Raw genomic sequence first — 12119 nt, forward strand, 5'->3', positions numbered from 1 at the left:
GTTTTCACCTGCGCCTCTTCTCTTTCTCCCCAGCGTGTGCGTGGACTCAGATGACGGTAGGGGAGCCACCTTACTAGCCCAGGCCGAGTCACAGGAGGGTGTGTTCCTGCCGAGCACGTGGCAGCACCTTGTGCTCACCTACTCACAGCAGCCGCAGGGGAAGAAGAGCGCCCACGGGGCCGTCTCCATGTGGGTGTCCGGGCAGAGGTAGGCATCTGCGCGGAAATGTCTGCATCTCGCCTGGAAGTTCAGCTGGAAGTTAGAGCTACAACACAATACAGAAACCGTGGGCCGCATTCGCTGCATATTAACATAGGAATCCTGTCCAGGCGGGTCTTCTTTTCTACTTTTCACTGTCATACCCGTAAATCTCCCGTGGAAGTGACTGTCGGAAGTGGTGTTGGGGAGGAGCAGGCGGATGCCTGGACGTGTAGACGCTCGTGTGCACTGCTCCTTAGACCAGGGAGCACGCCATGTCCTTACGCCAGGGGGCACACTCTGTGGCCTGTCCCTCAAGCCCAGATACTAAAAACATGAACCCACAAGGAATTATTTAGATTAAATGGCCAATACAGCTGATTACCTCAATTCAGTTCGGCTTAACAAAACTCAGAAAAATGGAATCCAGTGGGTCCGGTGGCCCAGCTGATTCAGGCAGAGCCCTAGCGCTATGTCAGGCGGAGTGGAGGTGGGGTGCTCTGTGTGTTTCAAATTGATTTATTCTTTCCATGGAAGAGAGACAACGCTCCACAGGGTCTCCAGGCTGCATCCCCCACGTCAGCCATCCCTGGGCGTGGGCACTGTGCGCCCTGCGGACTCAGGAGCTCTCCGGGCTTGAACGTCGAGCTGCCCTGCGTGGGGCTGCATCCCAGAGCGCCGTGAGCATTTGCCGCTCTGCGACAGTCTGTCCCCCATACTGCCTGACCCTTTCACCGTACAGAGTTGAGGGCAGGGTCGTAGAACGCTGCGTGGAGTATCACCCTGAATGAAATGTAAAATTGCTGGGATCTGTGAGAATTAGGAGGAAGTATCTCACGGAGTGAGGTGCATGAGGTCAGTGAGCATGGTCACCTGACCCACCTCCCTGTCTCCCCCCACTGATTTCTGCATTCCTATGAGGATGTTTGGCATTCAGTATTAAGTAATGAGTTTGTTCCTTAACAGTGGTGAGCAGATAACCACAGACAGATACATGATCCTCCTGACTTAAATGTGGCCAATCCTGGGGCCAGCAGTTATGGCTATGTCGCTGAACTCCCATGTAGTCTATCATGATTCAAGTCCCAGACCTGGTGGCTTAAACTCACGCTGGGTGTGTGCATGCGCACCCAAGATCCCGAGAGGAGAATGGATTGCCGTGTGGCCATCCCCCCTGGGTGATTTCTCGCTTTCTGTCTCTCTCTGTCTTTATAGCAAAAAGAAAGAAAAAAAAAAAAAACAAAGCCATGTGTTCCGGCCGATACATGATCTTCCTGACTTAAATGTGGCCAATCCTGGGGCCAGCAGTTATGGCTATGTCGCTGAACTCCCATGTAGTCTATCATGATTCAAGTCCCAGACCTGGTGGCTTAAACTCACGCTGGGTGTGTGCATGCGCACCCAAGATCCCGAGAGGAGAATGGATTGCCGTGTGGCCATCCCCCCTGGGTGATTTCTCGCTTTCTGTCTCTCTCTGTCTTTATAGCAAAAAGAAAGAAAAAAAAAAAAAATGTGGCCAGGCTTTCTCTCCTCTGAGCTAGAAAGTAGTTTCTAGTCAGTTCAGGCCCAGGCAAGATCCTGTGTGCACGCCCACGTCCTGGGCCACCAGTGGCAGTAGTGCTCCAGTTACTGCCGTGTACGTGGGCCCAGAAGCCGTCACCAAAGATACCGCACATCTTCATTTTAAACTGCTATTAAAATGGTTAACTCTATATGCTAATATGAAACAGCGCTTTCAGGAAGGGTTTTAAAATGAACGTGCACAAAGTTGAATTTCTCACTAAGAGCTAGCAGTGCTGGCTTATTCGAAATGTATGTCTTCCTCACCAGCTTCATGTAGACTTTGCCTTTATAGATCTCACTCCTTATCTTTTTGTTTAAGTTACTTCTTCCATGAGCAAGAGACACAGAGACAGCACACCGACAGGGTCTTGCTGCTGCCATCCACCCCGAGCTTTGCCAGCTCTGGGTCATGGCACACAGAGAGGGCTCTGGACATGCACCCAGAACACACCACGCAGCCCGCCGAGCAGGGCGTTGCAGCTCACTGCTCCGCGCCCTGCAGCCTCTCCCTCGTTGCTCCTGAGACAGGCTGGAGCTTGTCAGCTGCAGGCTCACAGGCGCTGGGGCTCTCTCAGCCTTGGTCTCTCTGTCTGAAAGTACCTTTCACAGTACTCTACCTTCCATAAACATTCCTGTGGCCTTTGACACAGGACAAGACTAATCAAAAGCTTTATAATTACTTCATATTGAAACAACAAAAAAGCATTGGCATTTCTAGATCCAGAGGGAGCAAAACTAGAAAAAGTGCTATTCTTTCTTTATTTTTTGTTTTAAAAAAAAGAATTATTTCTTTAGTTTTATTTATTATGCTATTATTATTAGTTTGGTACAGGGCATATGCACTCACCAGCGAGAGTCAGAGAGAGAGAAAGTGAGAAAGCAAGCTGCCAGGTCTGGGACTCGAACCACATTCTACCATGTGGAGTCCAGGGCCTGAACCTCCATACCACCTGCTGACCCCAGAGTCATATTCTTTCTGATGAGGCTTCAAAGGCCTCCTGGAGAACATGAAACTTAGGGATTAGAATCATTTGCCAAGATGGAAGACGTTTTTTCTTTTTGGTTTTTGCCATAGGGTGTGTGCACCACTAGCTAGAGAGACAGTGAAAGAGAAAGCGAGAAATCACCCTCTGGGGGAATGGCCACACCACAGTCCCTTCTCCTCCATTCTCCTGGGGTTTTGGGCACACACACACACACACGGCATGACTTTCAATCTGCCTGGTCCCAGACTTGTACTGTGGTCGGCCATGTGGGAGTCCAGTGCCATAAGCTCCATGCCGCCTGCTGGCCCCAGTGGGAGACTTCTTGGTGAAATTGGTGGTGGGGAAGGGGGAGTGTTGTTCTGTATCTGTAAACCGCACAGGTGTGCATGCAGAGGCAGGAAGGCAAGGAAACTTGCCCAGGTGTCTGGCCACACCTCCGCGGTACGTGGGCTCCGCAGGCCCTCTTTCTTGCTATCCTCTTCTGTGGTGCACGGACCTCCGACTCTCCTGACAGAGAGACTCCACAGTCGGCAGCCACCCAGTGCCGGGCTGAGGACAGCCCTCGTGGCTCAGCCGCACTCCGCTAACCTCCACATTGGCACCGCTCAGCCCAGCTGTGTTCTTGCTGTAGGAAGCCTGGCCTTACTTTGGATTTCACGCTCCCGAGAAAAGCGGGCTTGTCGTCTGACAGCAATAGGACATTCTGCATGGTCGGCCACTGCCTGTCATCCCAAGAAGACTTTCTGCACTTGGCTGGAAAGTGGGACCTGGGGAATCTGCTGCTCTTCAATGGTAGGTTTCATCCCTTTGAGGCATTTTGAAATTGTTCTCGCAGTTGGGAAGTAGAACCTAAGTGAAGTAACCTAACAGTGCGACCCCTGTTCTTTCATCCGTGTCTAACAATCACTGTATGGCCAAGGCTCCGCAGTACACTCCGAAGCACTTCCGCATTGCTGCCATCCTAGCTGTGTCTTACAGCTGACAGATACCTGAGCTGGAGAAACGCACCCACTCCCTACCCTCCCCCAAAACACAGCTGCTTATCTAGGCCCACAGTCTCACCCCTGGAAGCAGCAGTACCATGACTGGTAAACTTGCGACTGCTTGTCTATTTTATTTACAATTTACAATTTTAGTAAATCCTATATAACTACCAGCTTTCAGAAGAAAAACAAACATACGATTTCCCTCCTTTATGAGCGAGGGTGCGGGGGAAGACAAACAAAGACAGGTATTTTGACAGGGTCACACCACGTTACAGGCCTCCGCCTGGACTCCCCGCTGCCAGGGTGCACAGCTTGCAGCTGTGCCTGCCGTGTTCGCACTGGCCCCGAAGTCAGCCTGGCCCTCCCACGTGGCCTTCGGCCTCCCAGACGTGGGCCTTGGCTGGACCTGGGGCACCTGACTTTGGAACATGCCATTAAACTGGGCACAGAGTGGCATTTGGACAGTGCTGTGGGTGGGGGGAGGGAGCAAAACACCCGTTCCATTTGTAAATGAAACCCACCACGGAGGGATAAAGAGCTCCCACTTCAGTTAAAGTGCACTTCGTTCTTTTTATTAAGAACAAAGCAAACGAGCTGAGTGTGTTCCCGTGTCAGGGAGAGCGCAGGAACGTTCTGAGTCCCTCCGAGAGCTTCTCCACAAGCTTCGCGTGTGCTGCTCGGCCGTCCGGAGCGGTGGCACAGGCGGCCCTCCTACTTGCGCAGGAACGTTCTGAGTCCCTCTGAGAGCTTCTCCACAAGCTTCGCGTGTGCTGCTCGGCCGCCCGGACCGGTGGCATAGGCGGCCCTCCTACTGCACTGCGTTGGAAAGTGAGGCTTTTCCATTTTATGAGATGCAGTGAACTCCGAGCTGGACAGGCAGATGACTCTTTTCCATTTTATGAGATGCAGTGAACTCCGAGCTGGACAGACAGATCACTCTTGGTTCCTTGCTTGTTAGGAACAATCTGGGCTAGAATGCTGTAACAACCACCTTTATTTTCGTGCTCTTTCAGGAGCTAAGATTGGTCCACAAGAGGCCTTCCACCTGTATGCCTGTGGCCCCAACCACACGTCCGTAATGCCCTGTAAGCATGGCAAGCCAGCGGACGACTACTCCAAGTACGTGAGCAAGGAGATCTTGCAGTGCCAGCAAATCAGAGAACTGTTTCTGTCCAAGAAAGATGTGGACCTTGGCCTCTTGATTGTAAGTTTTAACTTCATAGCAACTCTGTGTTGTTCTATAATGAACAGAGAACAGAAGTAAGAAATGTGTCATTAGCCTTGCGTCTGCTGTCTAGGCTTTCCACCTTGCTCGTTAATACTTGCTTTTCTTAGAACGTGTTTTTTTCCCTGAAAAACTGCGAAACACTTTAACCTCCTAACAAAATTTGCTTCAGGTTTTAAATTTACCTACCCTTTTCCTTATATGTCTGTACTTTATCAGCATATTTTATTTTACACCTGCTAATAAAATGCTTACAACAGAGAGACAATATAACACATTAGCCTGCAGACTCCTTTCATTTTTAAAAATTAATTGTTGTATGTCTTTACAGCACACAATATAATTTTTCAGAAACATTCATCACATTACCATCAAATCAAGAATATTAACATGTACATCTTTCCAGTCGGAGGATTTTACATTTTGATGTCTGTCAAGTACTTCCTCCCTAAGCACCTCCCACACAACTCACTCCCCACTCTCCCCCACCTCTCTACCCACCCCTTCCCCAGTAGTGTCTGGTCACCACACTTGTCTTCCCTGCCATTGTATCTCTGGGTCTCACAGTTTCTGTCATAGAGTGACATTCAGAACATACTGAGCGGGGACATACGGTGTGTCTCAGAGTCCCCGCACCTCACTCAGCAGCAGGTCACCTCTGTGACATTCAGAACATACTGAGCGGGGACACACGGTGTGTCTCAGAGTCCCCGCACCTCACTCAGCAGCAGGTCACCTCTGTGACATTCAGAACATACTGAGCGGGGACTAGGAGTCGAGGTTCATTCGTAGTGTTTTATTCACTGTAGAAACGAGAAGACAGGCCTGCTGCTCCCAGAAGGTCTGGGAGCTGGCGGACCTGACCAGCTCACAGCTACCCCTCCCCTTGCGTCTTGTGAGCAGGACCGTGGTCGGTTACGGGATTTCTTTCTTCTGTAAAGCTGCTCTTTGGGACTTTGTGGCTATTGTTGAGGTGTCTAGTTCAACTCAGAATTAAGAAGTTATAGCTTAGAGGACTGCTTTCAGGGAAACGGAAAAACACAAGTGATCATTTCAACTCTAGTCTCTGGCTGTCCTACCTGTTTTCATCAAAATATGGTTCCTTGACCCTTTCATTTTTTCTGAAAAGACTATAGGTCATGTAAGCCCTGAAATTTAACAGAAATGTTCACAACTGAAGACTCTGAAAGTTTTGCATGAGAACTACTGTTAGAAAGCAAACTCTTAAGCCTGCTGTGGCTATGTGGGGGTTCTGAGGCCGTGTGGCCAGGTGGAGGTGGTGGCCCCAGCAAGGCCTGGCCGTGGTTTCTGATGAAGACGACTGCAGGCTTGAAACTTCGTTTTTCCAGCATGGCCATATATGAGGGGACTTCAGAGTGTCATGGTAAAATAGCAGTAATGTAGTTTGGGACCATCAGTTGGCGTAATGGCTATGTCTCTGGACTCTGGACACATAGCCGACCACGGTTCAAGTCCTGAACTCGGTGGCTTAAACTCACACTGGATGCATGTGCGTGCATGCCCAAGATCACCCCGGGGGGTGATTTCTCGCTTTCAGTCTATTTGTCTCTGTCTTTCTGGCAAGTGCACACATCCTATAACAAAAACCTCTTAAAAAAAAATTAAAATGGTTCGCTTTTGGTGCAAAAAAAAAAAAAAAAGGAGATCTGTGAATAGTTTTTCCACGTACACATTTTCTGTGGCGATTTTGAAGACCCTTCACATAGCAGAGGCAGTTGGTTTGATCTGCAAGCAGGTGCTCCATGCTCAGTCCGATGAGCTGTGCGTAAGCTGCCCTGGGGTAAACGGCCCACACCAAGGCCCCCACTAGCTTCTGGGAAAACACACTGAAGCCCCAGGAGTTCCCTGAGCCCAGCCTGAGACCACCTCAAAGTGCATACTGCATTAATTTCACCTTCACTTCAAAGTAGCTCAGGGGGATTTGGCAGGGACCAGAACTGGTTGGGAACAGTATCAGAAGTCCCACTTAATTTAGGTTCGGTGTGCCGACAGTCTGGAACTTTATTCTAGTATTTGAGAGAGATCTGGTTTAGAGTCACTTGTCAGTGAATAGCCAGCCTGTGAGCAACCCCAAAGCCAAAGTCCAAGTCCAGCTAGGTCGACCTCGACCTGCCGGTTGTAGGTGCCGAGCAAAGTGCTGGCTGCCTGGGTGTGATGCGAGGCTTCGCTGTTAGCGGCTAGCAGCCAGTGTTAAGTTCACGTTCGTTCTGAGCGGACCAGCTCGGAATACCCCGCCTCGATGTGGTGTGTGCAGCTGGTGGCAGCCCGGCAAGACCGTCTGTGGAGGTGTGGCCTTGCTTGTTTTGTCCACCTTGCACCGGTGTGGTGGTGGTCTTGTTCAAGAAACGAAAAGACTAGTTGAGGGTCTTTTCACCTTGAAATATCGATTTGCTCGTTGGTAACTTACTTTTAAACTTTGCTTAGTTACTGAAGGAAAATATTTGTGTTTCAGGAAAATCTGTCCGTGGTTTATGCAACTTACAGTCCCGCTCATTATACCATCTATGAGCCGGTGATTCGACTGAAAGGCCAGGTGAAAACCCCACTCTCCCAGCGACCCTTCAGCCCAAAGGAAGCTCAGAGCATCTCCCTGGAGCCCCATCACCTGAAGACTCTCCAGCCCACAGCATGCAGGACCATCCATGGTGTTCTGCATGAACTTGGGGGTACTGGCGTGTTCATTTTCCTCTTCGCCAGGGTAAGTCACTGGCAAAATTTCTATTAAGAAATTACTGATTTATTATAGATAAATTAAAGGTTTTCTTTTGGATTACAAAAAAGAGAAGCTATTCTCAACTTTTAAACTTTAAGGAAAATTTAAAAAATTAATTTTTTTTTTTTCTGGAGAGGTTTTTGCTATAGGGCGTGTGTGCTTGCCAGAAGGACAGAGAGAGACAGAGAGCAAGAAATCACCCCTCCAGGGTGGATGGCCACGCGGCAGTCCCTTCTCCTCCATCCTCCTTTCGGGATCTTGGGCACACACACACGTGCCTGGCGTGAGTTTAAGCCACCAGATCTGGGACTCAAACTGCAGTCAACCACATGGGAGTCCAGTGACATAGCCATTATGCCAACTGCTAATCCCCCAAAATTAAACTTTTAAGAGAAAAAAAAAATCACATTTAAGGATATCACCAAGCTTTCTGTGTGGATGAGTAAGGTCCCTTCTAGCCTGTGAACATGTAAGTCCCTTATCACCGGAGTGCAGTAGGACAGTGACGTGTGTGGGCTTTAAAGCCACTTTCGGAAGACAGGCGCATGTGCCGCGGTGGCGTGGAAGAGACGCCCTCTGTAAGGCAAGGTCTGTGATACTTTATCCCTAAAGCTCCAGCGCATGGGGAGGACATCAAGGCCAATAATCAAAGCAAATAATTCAGAAAGAAATTTAATCTATTTGAGTTTGGAGTTTATTTTTTAAGAGGAGAAATGTAAAACGTAGCTTGAGCTATAGTGCTGTTGTAGGTAAGTACCTTATCACCAGTTCTGTGCATTTTCAGAGCAGAGACAGTATCTCTCCCCTTACTGAGTGGGGGTCATTTTGCCTGTGTACTGTCTCAGAGATCACTGGACCCTCCGTGGGGCACAGATGGGCTCACTCTGTCCCAGCCCTTCCAGCCACACCTGGGTGAAGAAGCCTGCTCTCCGCCCGCCCTGGGAGCGCCAGCCCAGCCCAGCCCAGGCGTCACTGGCACGTCGGCATCAGATCTCGACGCTGTCTGCCCCCCAGCTTCCTCTAATGGGATTGCCTTCGATTCATTCTGTGCGAGGGGGCGGCTCAGTGTTTGCCTGTGTTAGTCTTCTCATAGATATCTTCTGACCGTTTGACCCACCGTAGTCTAAATGATCCTTTCTCTCACCCTCTTCCTTTTTCTTTTTTTTCCTCCTACCTAGTATCTGGTTGAACAGATTTTCCCCTAGTGTTTTAAAATGAGAAGGTCTTGGTTTAACTCTTTCTCAACATTTTTTTATCTCCTTTTTTTTTTTAAAGAGAGATTTTTGCTATAGGGTGTATGTGCTGGAGAGACAGAGAGGGAGAAGTCACCCCCCAAGGGCAATGGCCTCACCACAGTCCCTTCTCCTCCATTCTCTTCTTGAGATCTTGGACACACACACACATGCACCTGGCATGAGTTTAAAGCCACCGGGTCTGGGACTCGAACCACAGTCAACTACATGGGAGTCCAGTGACATAGCCATTATGCCATCTGCTGGTCCCTGTGATCTCCTTTTAACCCTTGTAAAATTTCAAGTGTATATCCTTGGTTTTCTCTCTTTCATCAAGGTACACAATATAACTTTCTTAAGATTGGTGATACACACAGATTGGCTCTTAGAGAAAATGGTTAAATTTTTATGTTACATACATTTAGGATCTTGCCAATAAGATTTCATTTAAATTGCATGAGAGCATGTGTCCTCAGCAGGGAGGGAGAAAGCACACCCAATGGGGTATGGTTACACTGTAGTCTTTCCTCCATCTCTTCATCCTCTTGATATTTGGGGCACTCAAACACACATGCCGGCATGGTGTTTCAAACTGCCAGAGCCAGGATTCGGACCATTGTTGGCTATGTGGATTTTGGATGCCTTAATCCACGGGCCCAGCCTTCCAATAGGACTTTTTAAGTATTTTTAAAGTGTTTTTTTCATACTTAAAATTTTAAAACGTTTAGCGTCCTCCTCCTCCCTTCGGAAGTCGAATGGCATCTCCCTAAAGTCCTGCATGCATAGCCTGCCTTTGAGCCCCACCTTCACGGTGCAGCCAGACCACCTGTGACCCCAGATGTGCTGTGAGCTCTCAGGCTGAGCGCAGGCCCCTCTCCTGGCCATGCCCCTCCCCCAGCCCACCTCATCCTCCGCTGTCCGGGGTCTGGCTCCCCTTCCAGGAGTCCTCGCCTCCCCTACACTGAGTAGGGAGGGGTGAGACTGTCCCTGCTCTGCAACATCCCTGCCGCTTGCTGCCTGCCTTTGTTGTGATAGTAGGCGTGTCTTCCCAGGTTGTCCTGGCCCAGAGTGTGTGAATCGGACTTCTTCCCAGGTTGTCCTGGCCCAGAGTGTGTGTTAGCAGGTTAGCTCTGATCTCAGCAGGCAGCGGGCCCCACGGGAAGGCATTGTAGGGCTTCATTTATCTTCAGTGAACCTAACTCAGCCTGTTACTGAGTCACCCATGCAGGGAAAACGTGGGGCGTTCTGCTAACACTTCAGATCACCGATTATGAAATGCCGCTGGCTGCTGAGGTTAATGTTACTTAGTTCAGTCATGGTATCTTTAGGAGACTGAAAGTGGGAATGTATGCCTTTCTCTCGGTTTCCTTTATCCATCATGTTTAAATGGTGACAGTGTAAACAAAAAATAAACTTTAGGGCTAACAGGTGCATGATAGTTAAGGTGCCAGATCCCATAGGGCCAACTCCAAGACTCAAATCCTGGACCCGGTGGCTTGAAAAACATACCAGTGTGTGTGTGTACATGCATGCCCAAAATCCTGACAGGAGAATGGAGGAGAGGGATTGTGGTGTGGCCAACCTCCCAGGGTGATTTCTCACTTGCCCTCTCTCTCTCTGTCTCTCTGGCAAGCACATATGCCCTGTGGCAAAAATCTAAAAAGAAATGAACTTTATAGAAACAAATGGGTTGATACTGCATAGTGGTAAACGATCACATGTTAAATGTACTCTCAGCAAATTAGAAACATGTACCCACGTTTTTAGGTTGTTGAACTCAGTAGCTGTGAGGAAACTCAAGCGCTAGCCCTGCGAGTTCTACTCTCCTTAATCAAGTACAACCAACAGCGAGTTCGCGAGCTCGAGAGCTGTAACGGCCTGTCCATGATGCATCAGGTGTTGACCCGACAGAAGTGCATCGTCGGCTTCCATGTTTTGAAGGTATGGCCCAGTAAGCTTACTGTCGTGGTCTCGGGACAGGACAGCTGTCTCGACATGGCCGTCTTCGCTAGTCTGCGTATCAGTTATTCCTGAAGAAAACGAAGCGCGCGAGTGCTTACTAAAGGGGTCAAAGGTGCTCACCCGGTGCTTCACGTCATTTAAATAATTACTCTTTTTTCTCTAAAGCATTTTAGAAAAGTAAGGACAAAATAAATTCAGAATTTTCAGTCTGGACGGCCTCTGGGTGCCTACCAGGCCAGCCCCTCCGTCTGCAGTTGGATGACACTGTTTACTTGGGCTCCACCGTTTTGGAAGAGAACTCAGTTCTCCAGACACCCCGAGAGACATTCCATTAGACGGCGTGCCGTACAGCTGGGCTCTGAAGTCAGAGATCTGTGATAGCGTTTCTTATGACCCACTGTCCTCCTACTTCTAATACCTCTCTAGCTGCGAGCTGTCGATGACATGGTGACAGTGCCTCTCTCTGAGGTGCTGGCACTAGGGCACCGCAACCCCTTCCTCTCACCCTGCCCCTGAAGCTGTCCAGCCCTAACCCTCTGAGGCCTGTTCACAGATTAATTCAATTTAAAACATGAAAAATTACGTGATTTATTTTAGCCCACATTTGGCACTTGCGTAATCACAAATATTTGAAAGTTCGAAATCTCCTGTTTATTTGAATTGTTTTACAAAATATTACAGATATTTTATGCAATACTGAATTATTTACCAGTTTTCCTTTGCATCTGATGTTCTGGCTGCTAAGGTGGAAAGTTTCTGTCGAACTTTCTGATTAATTAGTTATTAATGTACCCTGTTCCTGGGTCATCTTCCACAGGCCCTCCTGGAAGGTTGCTGTGGTGAAGACATGGTCCGTCTCAGTGAGAACGGCGCGTTCACCCTGGATGTGGAGTCCGACGCTATCGTCCGAGACGTCAGACTGCTGGAGGAGCTGCTGCTCGACTGGAAGATCTGGAGGAAAGCCGAGGCACGTCTCGCACCTCTCCCCACTCCCTTGGTCACGGTCGAGCGCGGCGCGCAGGCCACCGTCCTGCCTCCTTCAGCGCGTTTCCGCTGCCTGCTGGCTGCTCGAGGCGGGTGTGTCCTGGGCGGGCACTCGTCTCCACCGCAGCCTTCCGGTGGTTGTGCAGTCAGCTGTTCCTGAAGGAAACGGAGGGGACGCGTTGGCCTGGTGGCTCTCTCCTCTGGTAAAGCCGACATGCTGTGCCGTTACATGCCGAACCCCCGCCAGCC

The 12119-nt window shown here is 49.5% G+C and overlaps 1 protein-coding gene across 1 annotated transcript in view; it reads left to right on the top strand.

Annotated features, from left to right (window-relative positions):
* Positions 1 to 12119, top strand: part of LYST (lysosomal trafficking regulator) — a 150267-nt gene that overhangs the window by 54090 nt on the left and 84058 nt on the right. Inside the window, exons 16-21 of the mRNA XM_027770856.1 lie at positions 34 to 207; positions 3379 to 3539; positions 4747 to 4937; positions 7432 to 7677; positions 10692 to 10865; positions 11704 to 11853. Of these exons, the coding sequence (XP_027626657.1) occupies positions 34 to 207; positions 3379 to 3539; positions 4747 to 4937; positions 7432 to 7677; positions 10692 to 10865; positions 11704 to 11853 (1096 nt within the window). The remainder of the gene's footprint in view (positions 1 to 33; positions 208 to 3378; positions 3540 to 4746; positions 4938 to 7431; positions 7678 to 10691; positions 10866 to 11703; positions 11854 to 12119) is intronic.

The sequence above is a fragment of the Tupaia chinensis genome, unplaced genomic scaffold (genome assembly GCF_000334495.1).
Source record: "Tupaia chinensis unplaced genomic scaffold, TupChi_1.0 Scaffold000161_1, whole genome shotgun sequence".
NCBI lineage: Eukaryota > Metazoa > Chordata > Mammalia > Scandentia > Tupaiidae > Tupaia > Tupaia belangeri.